At 52.5% G+C, this 17,642-nt stretch overlaps 6 protein-coding genes across 6 annotated transcripts; 2 read left to right on the forward strand and 4 right to left on the reverse strand.

Annotated features, from left to right (window-relative positions):
- Nucleotides 1-438: 438 nt before the first annotated feature.
- ALTATR162_LOCUS10121 (uncharacterized protein) lies at nucleotides 439-1,692 on the reverse strand (the record flags this gene model as incomplete). Its single annotated transcript, XM_043317757.1, has 4 exons — nucleotides 439-466; nucleotides 516-564; nucleotides 1,003-1,228; nucleotides 1,294-1,692. The coding sequence occupies 4 exons, from the start codon at nucleotides 1,690-1,692 to the stop codon at nucleotides 439-441; spliced, it is 702 nt and encodes a 233-aa protein (XP_043173692.1).
- A 2,231-nt stretch (nucleotides 1,693-3,923) lies between these two features.
- Nucleotides 3,924-6,154, reverse strand: ALTATR162_LOCUS10122 (uncharacterized protein; the record flags this gene model as incomplete). Its single annotated transcript, XM_043317758.1, has 2 exons — nucleotides 3,924-4,888; nucleotides 4,936-6,154. 2 exons carry the CDS (start codon nucleotides 6,152-6,154, stop codon nucleotides 3,924-3,926), a joined length of 2,184 nt encoding a protein of 727 aa, XP_043173693.1.
- A 1,402-nt stretch (nucleotides 6,155-7,556) lies between these two features.
- On the reverse strand, nucleotides 7,557-10,123 carry ALTATR162_LOCUS10123 (uncharacterized protein; the record flags this gene model as incomplete). Its single annotated transcript, XM_043317759.1, has 3 exons — nucleotides 7,557-7,854; nucleotides 7,903-8,305; nucleotides 8,353-10,123. The coding sequence occupies 3 exons, from the start codon at nucleotides 10,121-10,123 to the stop codon at nucleotides 7,557-7,559; spliced, it is 2,472 nt and encodes an 823-aa protein (XP_043173694.1).
- Nucleotides 10,124-10,872: 749 nt separating this feature from the next.
- On the forward strand, nucleotides 10,873-11,193 carry ALTATR162_LOCUS10124 (uncharacterized protein; the record flags this gene model as incomplete). The annotated part of the gene is made up of 2 exons (XM_043317760.1): nucleotides 10,873-10,957; nucleotides 11,042-11,193. 2 exons carry the CDS (start codon nucleotides 10,873-10,875, stop codon nucleotides 11,191-11,193), a joined length of 237 nt encoding a protein of 78 aa, XP_043173695.1.
- Nucleotides 11,194-12,401: 1,208 nt separating this feature from the next.
- On the forward strand, nucleotides 12,402-13,432 carry ALTATR162_LOCUS10125 (uncharacterized protein; the record flags this gene model as incomplete). The annotated part of the gene is made up of 2 exons (XM_043317761.1): nucleotides 12,402-12,746; nucleotides 13,004-13,432. The coding sequence occupies 2 exons, from the start codon at nucleotides 12,402-12,404 to the stop codon at nucleotides 13,430-13,432; spliced, it is 774 nt and encodes a 257-aa protein (XP_043173696.1).
- Nucleotides 13,433-13,742: 310 nt separating this feature from the next.
- Nucleotides 13,743-17,279, reverse strand: ALTATR162_LOCUS10126 (uncharacterized protein; the record flags this gene model as incomplete). The annotated part of the gene is made up of 1 exon (XM_043317762.1): nucleotides 13,743-17,279. One exon carries the CDS (start codon nucleotides 17,277-17,279, stop codon nucleotides 13,743-13,745), a length of 3,537 nt encoding a protein of 1,178 aa, XP_043173697.1.
- Nucleotides 17,280-17,642: the final 363 nt, after the last annotated feature.

Consider the following 17,642-nt stretch of genomic DNA (forward strand, 5'->3'; position numbering starts at 1 on the left):
GCATATACCAAGAATATAACAAAGGCAAAGATTGACAATGCTACCAGGAGGGTGACACCCAAGGCCTTTGATGATGAGTGGAACGGAACTGAGTTGGGAACCTGATTGCTTTTCAACTTCCAGTCTATGTGCGTATCAATATACATCAACCGTTATAAAAGTATAGGAATTCTGGACACCTCCCTAACTACTACATGAAATGGAGGGAAACAAGGATGTTGCCGGAATATCGCGGTCTTCTACCAAACCCTAGCCTTTTTCATCCTACCCATCTTCTGTTCCAAGCATCTACCGGGCCGCATGCGAACGGGTCGGGGCTTTTTGAGAGATCTCAAAAAACAACAACAAAAAAAACAGCCATGGCCGAGAGCCGCGACGTACCGAGTTTTGTAGAATCGATTTGGGTTCGACCGGTTCATGGATTCAAGGACACTACAGCTAGCGGCTGGGGATCACGACTTGGAGACTATGAAGATGCTGTTAGAACCGGGAGCGGGTATCAACGAAAATCTCACCGACTGGCAAACGGATGTCCGTGAGTGTCTAGTGGCTCCACTATCAGCACTGTATATGGTGGTGTTTGCGAAACCCGATGAGATGATTTGCTGCTTGGTGGAGCATGGAGTAAGGCTCCCACATGAGGACATCACCGACCCACACAACTCATTACCAAAGGGATGCAGGGTCTTCATGAATACAATGACAAAGTTGAACTGAGCAAAGAGGAAAGAGAGGTGGAGATCGACATGAGAATGTAGTCGCCAGTAAAAGAGCAATTAAAATGTATTTCGTGATCTCATAAGCCCGAGCACTTCGCGCTAGACCCTTCCATTTCACAGTCGCAAGAAATCGAAAATCATCCTTCCATTTCCAGACCCACCCAATATCCATCGGAAGTCCGGTACAATTGGAAACCCATATACCCCCCACATCAACACAGCCGTTCGCCGACGGCATCCGTTACAACATACTCACACCTCACTTAAGCCTTGTTGGAGCCACGCTTTGAACCGCTCGCGAGATCGGCAAGGTCCTCCATGAGGTCATTCCAGATCTGCTTCACCATACCCTCTCCCTCCTGGCGGGTTGCGGTGAATTTGCTAGCAACAGCCTCAGCCATGCCCTGGTAGCTGGACTGGTTTGAGTCGGTCATTTCAGACATTGCGGAGGGGGAGTGGATGTGGGTGCCATCAGCAGAGACTGTGTAGATGGTGGGTTGCATGGGGATCTACGAAACCTCTCGTTAGTACTCTTGCGCGATAAGCAGAAGATGAAGGCTAGGGTAAGACTTACGGAATCTTCGCTCTCAGCACCCCGGCTGGCGACATTAGCCCATGGCAGGATAGGGACTCTAATTCCCAAGGGCGCACTTCGGGTCTCCAGGTCAAAGTCCGGCAAGTGCATAAAGTCCAAGGTACTGGAATCGCCGACGGACTTTAGACTCCTCGATGTGTTAAAGCGTCGGACTTTGTTGCCCGTCTCGGTGGCTTCGGGGACTGGAATGGTCTGCTCGCCGTGGAGGCGGATGGGTCCAGCCGGGCGATTTGAAGCATATGGCTTGTCGGTTGTGAGGAGCGATGAAGAGGAAGTCGAGCCTGTCATTGACAGCTGACGGACTGTGAGACGGGGGCCCAGAAGGCGGGGGCCAGCGAGGGCGCTGATGATACGAACGCTAGGTCTTGAGGCTGCCATGGCGAAGATGTGTGAGGTGTTGAGGTACAGGGAGGTGGTGTGAGCGAAACGCAAGTGCGCAGGTACAAGTAGTAGTAGGACTTGAAAGAAGCAAGACGAGCGATTAGTAGTAGATTGTAAGACGATAAGGTTTCAGTGACGCAGGAATGCGGTTCGGAAGGCGTCGGGGACTGGGAAGCGCTACCAGGTGTACCGGTAGACAGGAACAGATGGTGAGAGGACAGGAATGATAAGCTGAGCTCGCGACACAGTGAGGGGAAGCTGTCCTTTTTCTAAGCCCTCCAGCCTCACACACACAGCAGCTGCGACCACTTCGGACTCCTTGGCCAGCGTTCTGGAATCCTTACGGAGAGCGGTCAGTGAGCTGTACAACGACTCAGGACACCCTCGTGGACTGCTCACTTCATAACGACAGGCCACATCGGGGATGCAGCGTTGGACTCCGTGGTGCCCAGTTGATGGGAGCTTGGTGGGAGGAAGCTTGGGCCATGTACTTTACTCAATGTGGCACAAGGGCTGGCCCGAGCCAATGACTGGGACCCACTCTAGCATGCCCAGCACGTCTCCCCCGCACTTTTGATCATGGTCGCAGCGTGCTCAAATAACCGTCTCATGTCTTGAACACTGGTACGGCATCTGGTTGAAGTAAAAAGAAGATGGCCGTTGACAGGCCACGAACGACATGTTCGTTCGCAATGCCCCTCGACTTGAAAATAATGGTGCCAAAATGTCGGTGTAGCAGTTGTTGAGCGCACAGTTGCAGGGGGGATCGCCATAGGTCTAGCGATGTCGGTTCCCTCCCGTCACCATGCACAGTACGTACTTGTGCCTGTATGATCGGCTCTCCACCCAGTGCGCATAAGCTTTGTGACACTTTACTGGGCAAATGAGGCGGGCGATAAGGAGACGCGAATCAGCCTATAGTATTCACCAAGACGTCAAGATCGGGATCGTGTGATGCATATATGCTGACCTTGTCTGTAAGCACGATAGCATTTGGTTGTGATGGTGTTGTGCTTGGTAATCTGCATCTCGATGCTGGGGTGGGTCAGCGGCTTCAACTCGGTATCCTCACGACCAACGTCTGTAGCAAAGACGGTCACTGTCGACCAGAACTTTGAATTTTCATTCGCAAAGTTTTCCCAATAGGGTAAAGTGAGGCTGTGAAGTCCATGAATAGAAGCGTCCCACCGCCTGACTAAGATATACCGCTGCCCCACTGTGAATTGCCTTGCCTGAGTAGCGAATCCTGCTCCAGCTGATTCACACCAACACGCCCAACCCCACCTACCCACCGATGCTCCTGTAGCTGACATCCTGATGTACGATGTCGTTCTGTCCAACATCCCGCCAAGGTCTAGTACTATCCAGCCAAAAAATTTGCCATCAAACAGCAACAAGTTGGCCTGATGGTCTAGTGGTATGATTGTCGCTTCGTAAGCCTGCCCGCCCTCCACCTCCTCCATTTCCCTCTAACATCCGCCCAGGGGTTTCCTACCTGGATACAGTGTATCTGTTATGTGACAGGCCCCGGGTTCGAATCCCGGTCAGGCCCACTCTCACCTTTTTTATCTTTTTGCTTTTCTGCGTGAACTGCGTAGTTGGAGAGGGAGGATGTTACTTTTTGGCCGTTCGTTTCGCAGGATGCCAAACGTCGACTGGATACGTGCAACACCAAGGCGAACTAGGAATGGAGCACTCTTGCCATTGCTAGACGGCGCATAAGAATCGCAGTTTGTACTAATGGTGATACGAAGGGAGTGGCAGTTGGTTTGTGAGCCTACTCTGTACGTTCTGACTAAGGACAAGCCCACGAAGATCGCAAGCAACGAACAAAATGGCAGTCTTCATATGCTTGCTTCTACACGTAATTGAAACCAGAGCACCACTCAACTCACATTTCAGGTACCAGAAGATAAGGGTGAAAGCTTAAAGCTGCATTTCGTGTGGTATCTACTCTCATCTAACCCAAGCACCAAACGCCGCGAGGTAAAGGGCTGCAACAAACGGGCTCAAAGCCCATCATTTCCAAAGCAAAACTCCCTCGTCTTCTCCAATCCGGGGGTATCAATGACCCTTGGGCGCGTGTGAAGCAATGAAAGTGGTATCCAAACGAAACATGAAGTGACAGAAGGTACAGGCGCACACAGGTCGTAAGATGAATTCGTGAATGCGTTGGGAAATCGTGAGGAAAAAAGGGCCGCCACAGTGAAAGAAAAAGACAACGAGCATCACCGCCCGTCGTACGAGTCGCTTACCCAGCCGCTGTTATTGCCACCTGCGTACATGGACTGCTGGCCCCCCTGCTGGTAGTCGCTCTCTTCTTCAAAATATTCGCCCCCGCTAGACGCATCGAAGCTGCTGCGGCCGCTAACGTCGCCATCTTCATCGGGCGGCCCAGCCGGGAGCTGGTCCCACTGAATACCCGCAAGTGCAGGGTACTGAGCTAGAAGTGCGGCAGGCAGGAAGGGCTGTGGAGCTTGCATGCCACCAGCCTGAGGGAACGGCTCGAAGCCAGATTGTCCGGGCATCATACCGTTGAAGTTTTGAGCAGGCATTGACGTGAACATGCCGTTACCGTTGTTCAACTGCTGGTTCTGGCCATCCCATTCGCCCTTCTCACGCGCCTCCTCTTCGAGTAAGGGTCGGATACACACGCGGCCTGCCTCGGAACGAAAGTGGCGTCCAAGCGCATCTGCACGAGCGAAGCGCCTACCGCAGCCCCAGTTGTTGCCGTTTTTGAGATTGCCGCGGCATACAAACTTCTTCTCGCCCGAATGAAGACCCTCGTGCCGCTTGCGGTCATGTTGGCGCGCAAAGGCTTTGCCACAGACACTGCAAACGAACGGACGCTCGTCGGTGTGTGTTCGCAGATGCGAACGGAGGTTGTACGCTCGAGTGAAGCGCTTCGGGCACAGTGTACACTGGAAGGTTGCTGGGTGCTTCTGTGTGCGCTTCGGGTTTGAGCCATCGGCAGGCGCAGGTCGCGATGGATCTGCAAGGTCCAAAATGTAGTCGCGGTTCGGCACGCTAGATGTGGATGAACGGCGCGAGGATTTGTTCGAGGGCGAAGGAGAACGAGACTTGGCTGCATTAGGAGATAACGATCGGTGCACTTCTGAGCCTGGTGTCGACGCGCGCGAGCTGGCGCTGCTGAAAGGATCAGACCTGGCGCGAGTTCTATTCCGGCTGCGCGCTGTTCTACTGTTAGTGGTGCTTGTGTAATTTCACTGGGCTGCTTACATCTGTCTGGCGGGCTCAGCGCATCTACTTGATGCTCAGGCTTCGGCGGCTCAAAGCTCGCTTGTCGTGACGGCGGTGCAAAGTCAATGTTGATTTCCGGTGGTGACATGGCGTCAGCCTGGCCAAACTCAGGCACAGGCTGGTTCAGTGAGGGGAACGGCTCAGCTTGACCTGGGTAGCCATTCATGTCCGGAGGCCCATATGGATTCATGTTCTGGCTGAGACCAAAAGTGTCGGGTTGGAATGGCGGAAGTACTTGTTGGTTCTGCGGGAGCAGGCGAGGTGAGATATGAGGGCTGTTACCCGCACTGATATGTGCGTTGCTACCATTCAAGTTGAATCGATCAAACCCTGGAACAGGGTCCTGGAATAGCTGGGGGTCATTCTGCGCATGGAGGAGGGGTGACGGCTGATCGTTGTCTAGGCTATCCTGGTGGTGCAGATACGGCGAGTTGTGTACCGAGGATGCATGCACCGAGGACGCAGCATCACTATTGCCTCTGGACCTAGACCTATGTTGCCCAAATCCGCCCGCCATCTGTCCCCATTCTGTAATTTGTCCGTATGCTGCGCTGGGATCCAAGGACGTGTGCCGCGAATGCCCTGGTGATCTGAACGGACCCTGGTTCATGTTTGGCGACGCATGTGGGCTTGGAGATTGGTGGCTGTTCATGTTGGGCAGAAGGTGCGGCGGCGTAGGCGCGTTGTGCTGTGTGGCTGCCATCTGGTGCATGAGATCTGAGGGGTTGATGGATTGGTTGTGTTGTGACTGAGTGTCAAGCATATGCGGGTCAAGCGTGTTCCCAAGATATGACGGAAGCGATTGGTTCTGGCTGAGGTCGTTACCCTGGAAGAAGTTGTTGAAGTCAGGGTTGTTGGAGCTGGCGATGTCGAGTGGGTCGGGCGAAATGTTGTTGCTGCCTTGGGGGCCAAATTGCGGCGTGTTATGCTGCGAGATGGTCTGAGTCGCCTGGAAGAAGCTTGGGTCGGTGAAGTTGTTTTGCTGGGGGAATTGCTGTCCTTGCGTCGTGGTGAGGAACTGGGTGTTGTTCAACCCCGCGCTTGTGACTGCGTACGAGGATGGGTCTTGAATAGAATCGAAGCCCAAACCGACGTTGTGCTGGTGCTGGAAAGGCGCATGTGGGCTGGGCGAGGGAGAATGCGCCTTATGAATGCGCTGGCCTACTGAGGGGGAGCGCCCTCGCTGTTGGATATCCATGATGTAGGTATTCGCGTGTTCCCAAGAATAGGTGTGATGTGGAGGAGTGAGCCCTGGAGACCGCGCTTGGGCCAGCGTGGAGAGCTTCGTAAACACCAAGAATCAAGGGCGAGCTGTGAATGGTCCGATGGCTTCCAGGAACACGCAATGTCTTCTGTTTACTGGCTTCTCTGCTGAGGCTGGTGAGTGTGAAGGAGGCGCAGTGTTGTCGTCGGTCACAGGACACAGCCCACCTCACGAAGAGCGACGTCGCTGGAAGCGGCCTAGTTCGCTATTATTAGCCCCGCAATGGGAGAGCCCGCTGCAAAGCTCCCTTGTGTGTTCCTCTGTTTCAGAGTCTTGGGAGACGTGAAACGATAAGCTAGGGGATGCGTTATGCGTTGTTGTTCTGCCTGCCGGTTGTGACGTTCAGTGGAACTTGAACGAGGTAGTTCGACGTTGGCTGCAGCAATGGCGACAAGGAAGCGCGAGTGTGAGTCTCTGAGAAATTACGCGCTGGTGGAAGTTGATCGTTGGCGCGTGATAGTTGCAAAGCGAGCCAGGCTGTTAGGTTCGGTGGAATAGAGCTGACCGCTACTGTCACTCGAGGTCTTGGGAAATCACAGTGCAACTTGCCCACTCAGCCCCCAGCCTTATACAACGAGATCGCTTGCCTCGAAGACAAGCGCAAATTCACGCGGGCCCATCCATTGGTGAAGCGTCTAATAGCCGGGCGGTCGAAGACACCGCTGAAGAACACCAAAGTGATGCCGAGCCGTCACAAAAACGTTCGACATGTCACCCTCGTCGACCAATCCCACATGCAAAACTACTGGTCTAATTTCACCAACCGCGCGATTCTTGCGCGCGGAGGCCATTCAGCGAGCCGTCGCGTCCGTGAAGTCATTACCCGGGGCCCACAGAGAGCGTTCTTTGCACTGCCTCACTCGAACCAACGTCGCAAGGCACACTTCTTCTAGGCGGGCTTCCATGTCTCCACACACCAAGCCCTTATTCCCACTCTTGACAACTCAGTGAGATGCATTACTATGATCGATAATAATAGTATATTTGGTCCCAGGGGAATGTTTTCGCGGAGCCGCACACGTGCATGTGCATCAAGTCTAAACCTCGACTACATACTGCATGTGCTAAACAATGCGTCGTGCGAAGCCCATCTACAAAACAAATCACAAGTAGCTTTGCAAAGAGATTCGTGGGCCGGTGTAAGTGCGACCACAACGGTTCTCTACTAATGTCCCGTGTCCTCTCGACATTGTGGTAGCTCACACGCGCTACGCACCTGTCACGGCAAGATTGAGAGTCTAGGAATATAGTCTGAGCGATGCAATGCCTTTTGTCTCGCAATGGGTATCCTAGAGAATAATGTCCAAGAAATGAAATGCCGCTCCAGACCGGCTATTTAACCAAACTTCAGGCCTTGCGCAGGATCCCATCGGCCATCCTGCGGAGGACCAGCCGAAGGTCGAGCGTTGCCAGATGAAGTAGGCACACCACCAAACCGGATTCCAACCTCTGGCGTCCACATACCGGACGGTGGAGGTACATTTGCCCTGGTGGGCGTTGGGGCTGCCAACGGTTCTTCTGCATGAGCAGTCGCACCATAATTTGGGTTTTGTGCATCTGCCTGTTTTTGCTGATGCAACGAATTGGTCGTGGCTTGTTGAAGACTGAGGGAGCTCATTCGAGTGGTGAGATCGCTAGCAACATTAGTATAGACTTTGGAACTGACCATTACAACCACGTACCTTTCCAGATGTGATGCTTCGGACTTGCGATTGTAAGCAAAAGTCCGCGCTTCATCCCGGAACCGGTTCACAATCTTGGCGAGATCATTGTAGAACTTTCGTCCAACGTCGAGATTTGAGATGATTTCCTTGTACTTGAAGTATGCGTTCTCTAGGTTCTGCAACGCTTGCTCACGCTTCTTCGTTGATTGGTCGCCACGACGAGCAATCAAGAATGCCGCGTTTGCATCTTGCAGTCGTTTGATAGCTTCTGCCTGCTCATCTTCTTCTTCTTTGATCATGTCTTGATCAGCATCGTACATCTGGAGACGCTTATCGAAGAGCCCTTCGAACTGCACAGCCTCGATCGTCTGCATAGGGTACTCCCGCTCTAAGCGAGCAGCTTCGCGCAACAGTTCCGGATCTAGCCTACTGTCAGAATAGGCTCGTGTAGAGATGCATGGCACTTACTTATGTCGTCCTGCTTCGCCTTTGTTCGCAATGCCTCAATCTTCCGTCTTCGCCTGCTTTCGAGCCTGCTGACTTCGTTGAAGCTGCCACGGAGCTTACCGGCTTCGCGTTCAACATCGCCTGTAATGGCAGGTCTCCGGCCGCTTGGTACGTAGTTTTCGAGCTCATGATCCGGTCCACTCAGTAGCCGTATGAAGTGCTCGTTTTCCTTCAACTTGGTCTTCACAATGTTGTCACTGTTAGTGGCAGCCTTGAAGTAGCCATCAATCTCGTTGATCTGGGCGTAAAGCTTGGGCGCGGCTTGCTCTGCGGGTGGTCGGGTCCAACGTTCTGTGCCGAACTTGCGTCGTGCGCCTTCGTCCTCTGCGGCTTCCGACCTGAGTATGTCGACACCTTCTTGGTAAATGGCTTGGTCCGTGTACATCAGCTTCTTCGTATCCTCCATCGAGCGTAAGAGGCGGTTGATGCCATCTTGTTGACGGATCTCCTCAGCGTGTGCTACAAGACCTGGCGGTAGTCCAAGCGGCTTCTCGAGGGCTTGCAGTGAGCCGGGTAAGTTCAAGCTGCGGAGAACCTCGTGAATCTTGTTGGTCAATGCTTCTAGCTCTTCAACGATGGTACCATTGACCAATCGATCACGGCGGTCCACGTAAATGCTAGCTGCTAGATGTACAGAGTATGGCACCAGCTTGGAGAAGAGTGCCGGACCAAGCTCACCACGCTCTCCCAGCATTGAATTGGACTCGGCGATCTCCTTGGGAACTCTTGATACTACCATATTGGCTCGATCGAGGATTTTGAGCTCTGCCTTTGGTGGTACAGGTAGCAGGTAAATCATGTCGTTGTCCTTCTCGGCCCGCTTCAGATCTTCCGTGATGCGATTTTTCAAGCCGGTCAAGTCTGCGAGTACGACCTTGTTGATGTAGCGCTGCTCCTTGAGAGCCTCATTTACACAAGTAAGACTATCGCGTAGTCGTGCAACCTCCTCGCCGTATTTTCGCTTTTCGAGAGAGTCACAGGCTGCACGGTACTGAGCAGCAGCAGCAAAGTGATGGTGCTTTGCAGTCATGTGGTGTATCCACTCGCTGCTGATGGCGTCCGATTGTATACCTGCGTCTCCCGCCTCGTTGTATAGATCGGATACGCGGGCGGCTAGTTTGGCGATGGTCGCATCTTTCATCCCATCTTTGACAGCCTTCTGCCAAAAGCACTCCTGCCCTTGTGCCAACATCAGTTTTTCCAAGCACTCCAGTGTCATGAGATCCATGTCTTCTGGCGGCTCTGTCCGAATTTCGGGCAGAATAGTGTTCCTCAGGTGCGACAGGACCCCAGCGGCGAGGCAGAAGTTGTTGGCTGCCATCTTCAGCCCGTCGGGCGTGCTTCGGTTCGACGACATGGCTAGCTGCGAGTACATGGCCGCGAGGTTGAACATGATATTTGCGAGTTCAAAGCGGAGGTTGTTGCGCGATGTCGGCCGGCTCGTGTTGTATCCCAGCGCAGGATACCATGGGAACTCTACGCCAATGTCAATGGGGAACTTTCCACTCAGCCATATCAGCTGCGCCGCGTATTGTTGTAGCTTTGGAATGTTGCTCGGGTGCGGTTCCTGGGCGTGTGTGGCGACGGAGCGTAGCTTCTCAATCGTCTCGAGATCTTTGGTGAACATGTCGGGGTGTTGGTCATATTTGGAGGAGATGTACTGCTTGATCGCGTCGGTGAGGTTTACGGAGTGTGACCGTCGGAACGGGAGGAACAGAATGTTGCTGGCCATGTTGTGAGTCTTGTCGTCTTCTGCCTGGCTGACTGTATTCACGAGGCCATAGGAAAGAAAAGTTTGGTGGTGTTTACACAAGCCCAGTAGGAAGACGTCACCGCCCGCAGCAAGGTCCAAGCTGTTGGGCATCTGTGAGCGATGCAGCTTGAGCCCCGCGCTAGCTAACGTGGGGCGGGCGCGGCCTCAGGGTTCATTCACCTGCAGGAACAGGCCCCAGCACATGCGACATTTCCTCTACCAGCATCCATGTTGTGTGCATCTGGTGCACGCTCTGCGACGTACGCGACTTGGAAGACGGAAGACGGAAATTTACGAGTCGCCGTAGCAAAGACACGGTGTCCTGACGCAATAGCATCAGCGATCAAACCAAATCGTCTGCTCTCGGACCCTCAATGAGCATGTTTCATGCCACCAAATTGTCGGCATGTCAAACGAGACACGGACAGTGTACATGGCTGAGGCGCGCCGGGTTCCACATGTCGTGATAGAAGCTCAATATGTCAGCGGGGCACGACCACAATCTATAACAATCTAGCCGAATTACAACACCATCTTGAAACCTGCGCTTCCGTTCTTCGTCAGGTCCATCCGCTAGTGATTCCTATATATATTGCTCAGAGCTGCTCTTCACAACTATCCACCAAACCCAACTACGCCACATAGAAGCCCCACGACGCGCACTAAACCTCGGACATCTTGCTAGCAACATCTTTCTACACCACCGCACTACATTCACAACCTACAAAATGACACACACCTACAAGTTCAACGTTGCCATGAGCTGTGGCGGCTGCTCCGGCGCCATTGAGCGCGTGCTCAAGAAGCTCGAAGGTCAGTCTCCCTTGTATTAGCCATGCGCTGCAGCACGCTGCCTACGGCAAAACCTAGGCGGAACGTGTTCTCACTGTTTCGCAGGTGTCGAGTCGTACAACGTTTCGCTCGAGACCCAGACGGCCGAGATTCAGGCCGCCGATTCGCTATCCTACGACACTGTTCTCGAGAAGATCAAGAAGACTGGCAAGACGATCAAGTCCGGCGAGGCGGACGGTGAACCCAAGGACATCTAGGGAGCGCAAGTTACCGATTCACCTATGACGACTTTTTACCATCTTGTTTTGGAGCAGCGAGCGATGGACTTCACGGTCGTGTTTGTTTGCGAGCGAGCTCTGCGCTGCCGCCACGGCCCTCTACATCTGGAGCGATTTTATAGATGCAGCGATTGAATGAAGGATACTCTTACCACATACACCCACCTTGCTATATGACGTGAACTGTTGCATCATTATTGCAAGACTGTTCAACCCGCCCATGAGGTATTGCCATCATAGTCCTCCAGCGTCGCGGCATCTCGGTATTCCACCAGATTGCTGCTGCCCCAAGCGGCGCGCAGATGTCACATGCCACGAGTTGAAGCCGGGTTGCCACCCCTTCATTGAGAAGCCACCGTGTCCAAGCTCACCCATCATAATTCCCATTGCTATCTTTGTCACTGCCAAATTTCCGGCACTGATGTAATCCGACGACAGCTGACCAGCAGAATCTAGTGCCTGAGCTCCAAGGCGCTCCGCCGAACCTCTTAGCCTCAAACCTCATCTGAACATCTCCGACTTCTTCCTTTAACTCCGCTCACAGCCACCGTCTAATCATCTTTGAGATGATTGAATGCGTTCAAGCGCTTACCCACGTCTCGGCGCTCCCGTTACTCGTGCTGTCTAGCGAACGCGTCCATCCACTGATACGATTGCGAATTGCGATGCCTGGCAGCCTCAGCACGTCAGTAAACAGGATCACAACAGGCAGCCACATTTCAAAATTGAGCGACACTAATTGTCCAAAAAAACATGTCCAACTCATCTTGAACAGACTGCGATGCGTTGCAGGCCTTCAAACGCCCACGTGACGCCTTGCTATACGAGAACATGGATGTGGTCGGGAGCAGTCGGTTCGCGAGCGGCTTCTAACCGGACTAAGTCAGCAAGCCTCAAGGAGCTGAGCCGTGTGCACCTCCCCAATGCAGATCGTTAGTATAGTGAAGACGTTCCAAGTAAGCGCGGGATGCGTATCCGTATGACGCTTGAGCATAGCATACACTATCCTTGTCACTGCTACCTTGGTTTCAGTGATGCAAAAAGGCCTACAGGTAAGATCATATAAAACCCGTCCTGAGGCCACTCGGTGAGGTTATCATCCACCTCGAGCTCACTCGACCAAGGAACACATTCATCAGTCCAACTTCAATCTCCACTCGTACATACTGTCCGTCACACATATCCTCATGCCGTCTCCACCAAGAAGCTCAATATCGTTTCCAAGTTCAGCGGATCTGTTCTACTTCTGCACGACATCATCGACCTCTGAAGAAGACCTCAACATCCACTACGCACCTCCTTCAAGGTCCTCGTTACGCATCGGTGTCATTGTCCTTGGCAACAACCAAGTCCAATTAGCCGACCTAGCCGCTCTCGACCTCCTCGCCATGGTCGGAAGGAACAGAATCTGCAGAATGAACGCCACGGCAGCAGCCATTGAAGAGGCCGTGGACGAAGTCGACATCCGATATGTCAGTGTGACCGGAGAAGGGAGTTTTCCTGTCACGGCTGGCACACGAATGCCGGTGACGGTGAGCTAAGCTTCGAATTGCTCCGTATCGAAACACGATCGACACGACACACATCTACTCCCCACCCGTACAGCTATCTCCTTTGGCCAAGAAGAGCCAACCTTTTTGGTCATGCTGGATTCGCCTGGTCTTGACTGCCTTTCACAAGTAGTCATCTCTGACAGTCTGGCAGGGAGGTAAAGGTTAACACACGCCCCTGTTTCTACCCATCATTCGCGCCAAAAACTTCTCGGATACTGTGACTGACTTCGACCCAGAATTCATTCGCAAACGCGCCTCAATTCGACATCCTCGTCATCCCTGGATCCTTCTCGTCAACCGAATTACCTGCAGAAGCTACCTCATTCCTCACCTCACAATGCCTAAACCCCAACCTCATCGCGATCATGAGCATAGCTTCAGGCATCTGTCACCTCGCACAATCAGGCATTTTACGCGGAACACGAGCTGCAGCACCCAGACCCTTGCTTTCCATTCTGCAGCAACGATATCCCGACACGCTATGGCAGTATTCAGCCTGGGCTCGACACGAAAAAGTCTGGACAAGCAATTCGTCAGTCTCAGCACTCGACATGGTTTCGACATGGATGCGCGAGTACTTTTGGGACAGAAGCCAGGCTGTTGAATATGCTCTTACGGCCGCTGGCATGGGTTCACTTTACGACTATAATCACTGCGATTACTGATGATTCGATGATATGGGATAAGCATTCTATGGCGTTTTGGGGGCATGATCTCAACTCTGTATAACAAATTCCCTGGTTTGGCGCATATATGGTGCTTTTGGAATGTTATATAGATCTATGAGAGGTTCTAACTGCGAATGGTATTCATGTGTTCATGGCCGACCTGACACGTATGCTTGTGATGGCCATCCAAAGCCAAGATCAGTTGTCCTTCCCTTTGCACATAGACCTCGCCGTATCTAAAAATAACCACTTTAACTCCATCTTTCCTTCCTAGAACATGCATATCTCGATAGACTCCACACATTCCTTACCCAAGAGAATGCATAGCCATAGCCATAGCCCTAGCCTTGTCCTCATTTCGCCAGACATTCTCCCTCGCCTTCTTCTTCCGCCTTAAATCAACAGTAGAGTCAGTGCTAAAACTCGACCGTACATTTGCTTCATCAAAGTTGGGTCTAGTATCATCCCCATTGGTGCGATTGACTGACGCAATGGCTTCATGGGTGACTTGATCGAGGTTAAGACGTGTAGACGACATAAGCAGGGCGTCCATGTCCGAGCTACCAATCACCTCGCTGCCACTGTTCAAAACCATTGCTGCTGAAGTCAGGAGGCGATGGTGTGATGCTAGACTGTTTGCTTCGCTGTTCGGGGAAACAATGTCACCACCTCTCATATTAACGATAGGCTCGGCATTTGCATCTGTTTGTGCGCGTATTTCCTCTAGCCATTTCAGCGTCGCAACATCTGGATTGCCGACGTCGTAGTATGTATTCAGTCTCCAGTGATACGGATATCCGAGTGCAGGGTTGAACGGAAGTACTTCTCCGTCATCGCGGCGGACGTAGCATTTGCCCTCACCGTCTGGTGGGCCGAATCTGGTTTTCGGCGTGCCTGTCGTATAAATAGGAGTGAAAGTGTGTTTTAGTTGTTGGTTCATGAGAACGGGAACGGAAACGGGAGGTGGTCCAGCGGTTGGTGTGGGTGCTTCACGTGATGACGAACGTGCACGAGGTCCGCTTCTAGCAAACCCCGGGTGTTGAAGCCGTGTAGCACCTCTTGGTCGAGCAGTGTGAGTATTCGTTTTGGCCGCTGAAGTGTCGGAGGATCCGCCTCCGTGCATATCTCTAGATGCCAAGTCCATTGCATTGGTGTCTCCCACAGATGTTTTTTCCTTCGGTCTTCTTCCCCATTTTGCTCCCCGTCTCTTGCTCTCAACTTTCTCAACTTTCTTTGCTCTTCTCCCCCTCGGGTGCTCCCAACCCCTGTTGTCCGGCTGTGTCTGACCACCTCTACTATTTGGAGGCTGGTCGTAGCCGAAAATTGTCCTTGAGTCGGGTGCCTGAGTCGGTACGAGCATTCCATGTGTTGCTGTAGAAATTAATTTACCGTTCCTGGGCCATCCAGTAGTATCTGCGCCCAGTCTTGGTTGTTTCTCCTCTTGGTTCTTCACTGGTGGATTCCGTTTCGAATACGTCTTGTATTTAGAGTCGGAAGGCGCAGCAAGCATGAAACGTGTTAGTTCTCCTGCTTTGGAGATGACTGTTTGCAACGAGTTCTGGCGTTTGACAGAAGCCGGCCCAACGGGTTCTGATGCAGGTACAAGAGATGGGTGACCGATGGTACGGTACTGCGCGTTCCGCTGTTGGGATATGACCTGAGCTTCAGCTTTGATACGACCATGGCGAGGTAGATACTGCGATGGCAATGGTGAGCTGGGAGGACGATGCTCATCCGAAGCTGGCATACACTCCAATTCATGCTGTCTCTCGATTGACTGACGTCTTCGTACCACAGTAGCGTTATCATCCGGTACCATAGTGCTCCGATCAGGCTCTTCATGTAGCATTTCCTCCTGCCGTCTGACGTTCACATCACATCTACGATGCGCTTCCTCATAACCTTGTCTCTCTGCTTGTATACGTTGAACCGCACGCTCATGTTCAACTCTCCTATATGCATCGGTTTTATCCAAACCTAGCATGTCAATCAACTTGTCATCCATAGTATTGGCGGATAGCATTGATGGTGCTCGACAACCATCATCATCAGAGTTTTGGGAAGCGTCATCTTCGGGTGGCTCGGCTCGCAGGTATCTGGGTGGGTTCGGTGGAGGGGGTCTGAGCGGTGGAGGAGGATTCTTTCTATCCCACTTCTTGTTGCTCCTTGGGCTGACCACATGACTTCGCACCGTACCATCAGTCTCCTGAATTTTCTGCGACTCTAGAGTATCCCATGAATTTGGTCTTGTCTTCGCAACTGGAGACGAATGGACTATGGAGTAGCTCTTGTACTCGTTCTCGGCTGCCAGTGCACTTTGAAGATTCGGTGGTATAAAGGTTTTATTGATAGGAGGCGAACGCAGTCCAGCCCTCGCTGGTATGTCAGCTCGACTATAAGTTGTTGGATGCTCTTGAATGGTGAGTAGTCGCGTTCCTGGGGATAGCGGTACTGGGGGAGACAATTGAGGACCAAAATGTTGATACAAGACTGCATCGGCACGAGCCCTGCCGACAGAGCTATCGTCCGTATCGGCAGAGTCGGGCGTATTCGAACCTTGCCTTGCCTCGCTTCCGCCAAGACGAACATGATCATCTCGCTTAGTATCAACAGCAGATGGTCTCCCTAGCGTTCCATTTGTTGTCCTCTGAATCTTGCCAACATGAGTGGTCGAGAATTGCGGTCGCACACTACGCGGCGCTCGGCTTTCCGAACGTCCAGCATAGTTTACTGGGGGTATATCTCTCAAGATACCATCCTTTTCATCGAAGTTCTGTAGGGAAGTAGGGCCAAGCCCTTGACCGGGCTCTTCGGTGCCAGATGTCTTCCAGAATGGCTTGAAACCGTTCCAGCCACCACCGCGAAGACGTACCATAGGGGACGAACTAGCCTGTTCTGAGGAATTATGACTGTCTGGAATGGCCTGTACGATAGGCGATGTCGATGGGGACTTCGCAGTGAAGTAGTCCCGCTTGTTCGAAGGTATGTAATTGCCATAAGCATCTCTTCCATTGTTTAACAGAGACACTGGACATACAGTCCGGGCGAAAGGGCTGCCAGGTGGCGTGTATTTTCGATTTCCAGTCGACGGAGACATTGGCGGAAAGAGCGAGAGACTGACGTGTCTGGGAGGGAAGGGGCGATTAGAGTTGCTGGTGGCCTGCCTTGGAGAACCGGGCTCGTCAGAACCAGGGCTGAGAAACCCTCGTACGAGCCAATCGGACACCTTTGTATCCATCTTCTCAACACTATAGTCGGAGATTGGTGATGTGTTGTCGGAGCAGCTCGCGTGGCTCATGTGGGTCGCAAAAGTTGTGCCGTCCCTACTTCCTCGTAGAGAAGGCACACACCCTTGCACCTCGATTCGCTCAAAAAGACCCTCGTTCCGCCCTCCCATAGTGTGTTGGCCGTAAGTGTCTGAATCTGTCCAGTGCATCTTTGATGAATCTAATCGTGATGGCCCAAGGTGATCGTCACGGTAACTCACTTGGCATCCGACTTCACTGAAGCAGAAATCTCTCAGAGTCTCATCTGTTCGCCTTCTCTCGGTCATCGTATCACTCTCTTGCCCGCTGTCCCAGCATATAGACTCCCTCTTACCAACCATGTTCTTGCCTTCCAAAACTGCACTGACTAGTCTCTGCTGTGTTTCTGTCAACGCACAGTCAAGCTCTTCGAAGAGAGTCTGATGAACGAGAAAAGACGGAGCGCTCTCGGGATTCGTGGGTGTAGACTTGATAACGCGTAATTTCTGCTGATATGCTGACCCGTTCCGTAGGTGGCTGCGGATGGGTATAGGTGGGGGCAATATATGCGGCTCTACGGGAGCTGTAGATTGAGCCATGACGGCAGGGTATCGGTAGATATGCCAGGATTGTGTATACGAGTAACATAAAAGGGATTTAGCCTGACAAAGGGTGTGAAGTTTAGGCCGTGAAGCATGGACACTTCAGATAGGAATGGCCTGCATGACCGTGGGAAGCACGGTGAGCGGCGTGGACGTTTGTCAATTCGACATGCGTGAATTTGGCATCACTGATTTGCATGTAGACACGTCAACTCACCGTTATTGGTGGTGATTAGGATTTGAATGTATGCAGCACTGCGTTTGCGACGTTGACCGCCCTGTTGGCATGCTTTGTGCAAGGGGCCTGGCAAGATTGTACATGTCAGGAGCGTTCTCATATGGAGTAGTATATTTAGACAG

The sequence above is a fragment of the Alternaria atra genome, assembly GCF_907166805.1.
Source record: "Alternaria atra isolate CS162 genome assembly, contig: 32, whole genome shotgun sequence".
Taxonomy (NCBI): domain Eukaryota; kingdom Fungi; phylum Ascomycota; class Dothideomycetes; order Pleosporales; family Pleosporaceae; genus Alternaria; species Alternaria atra.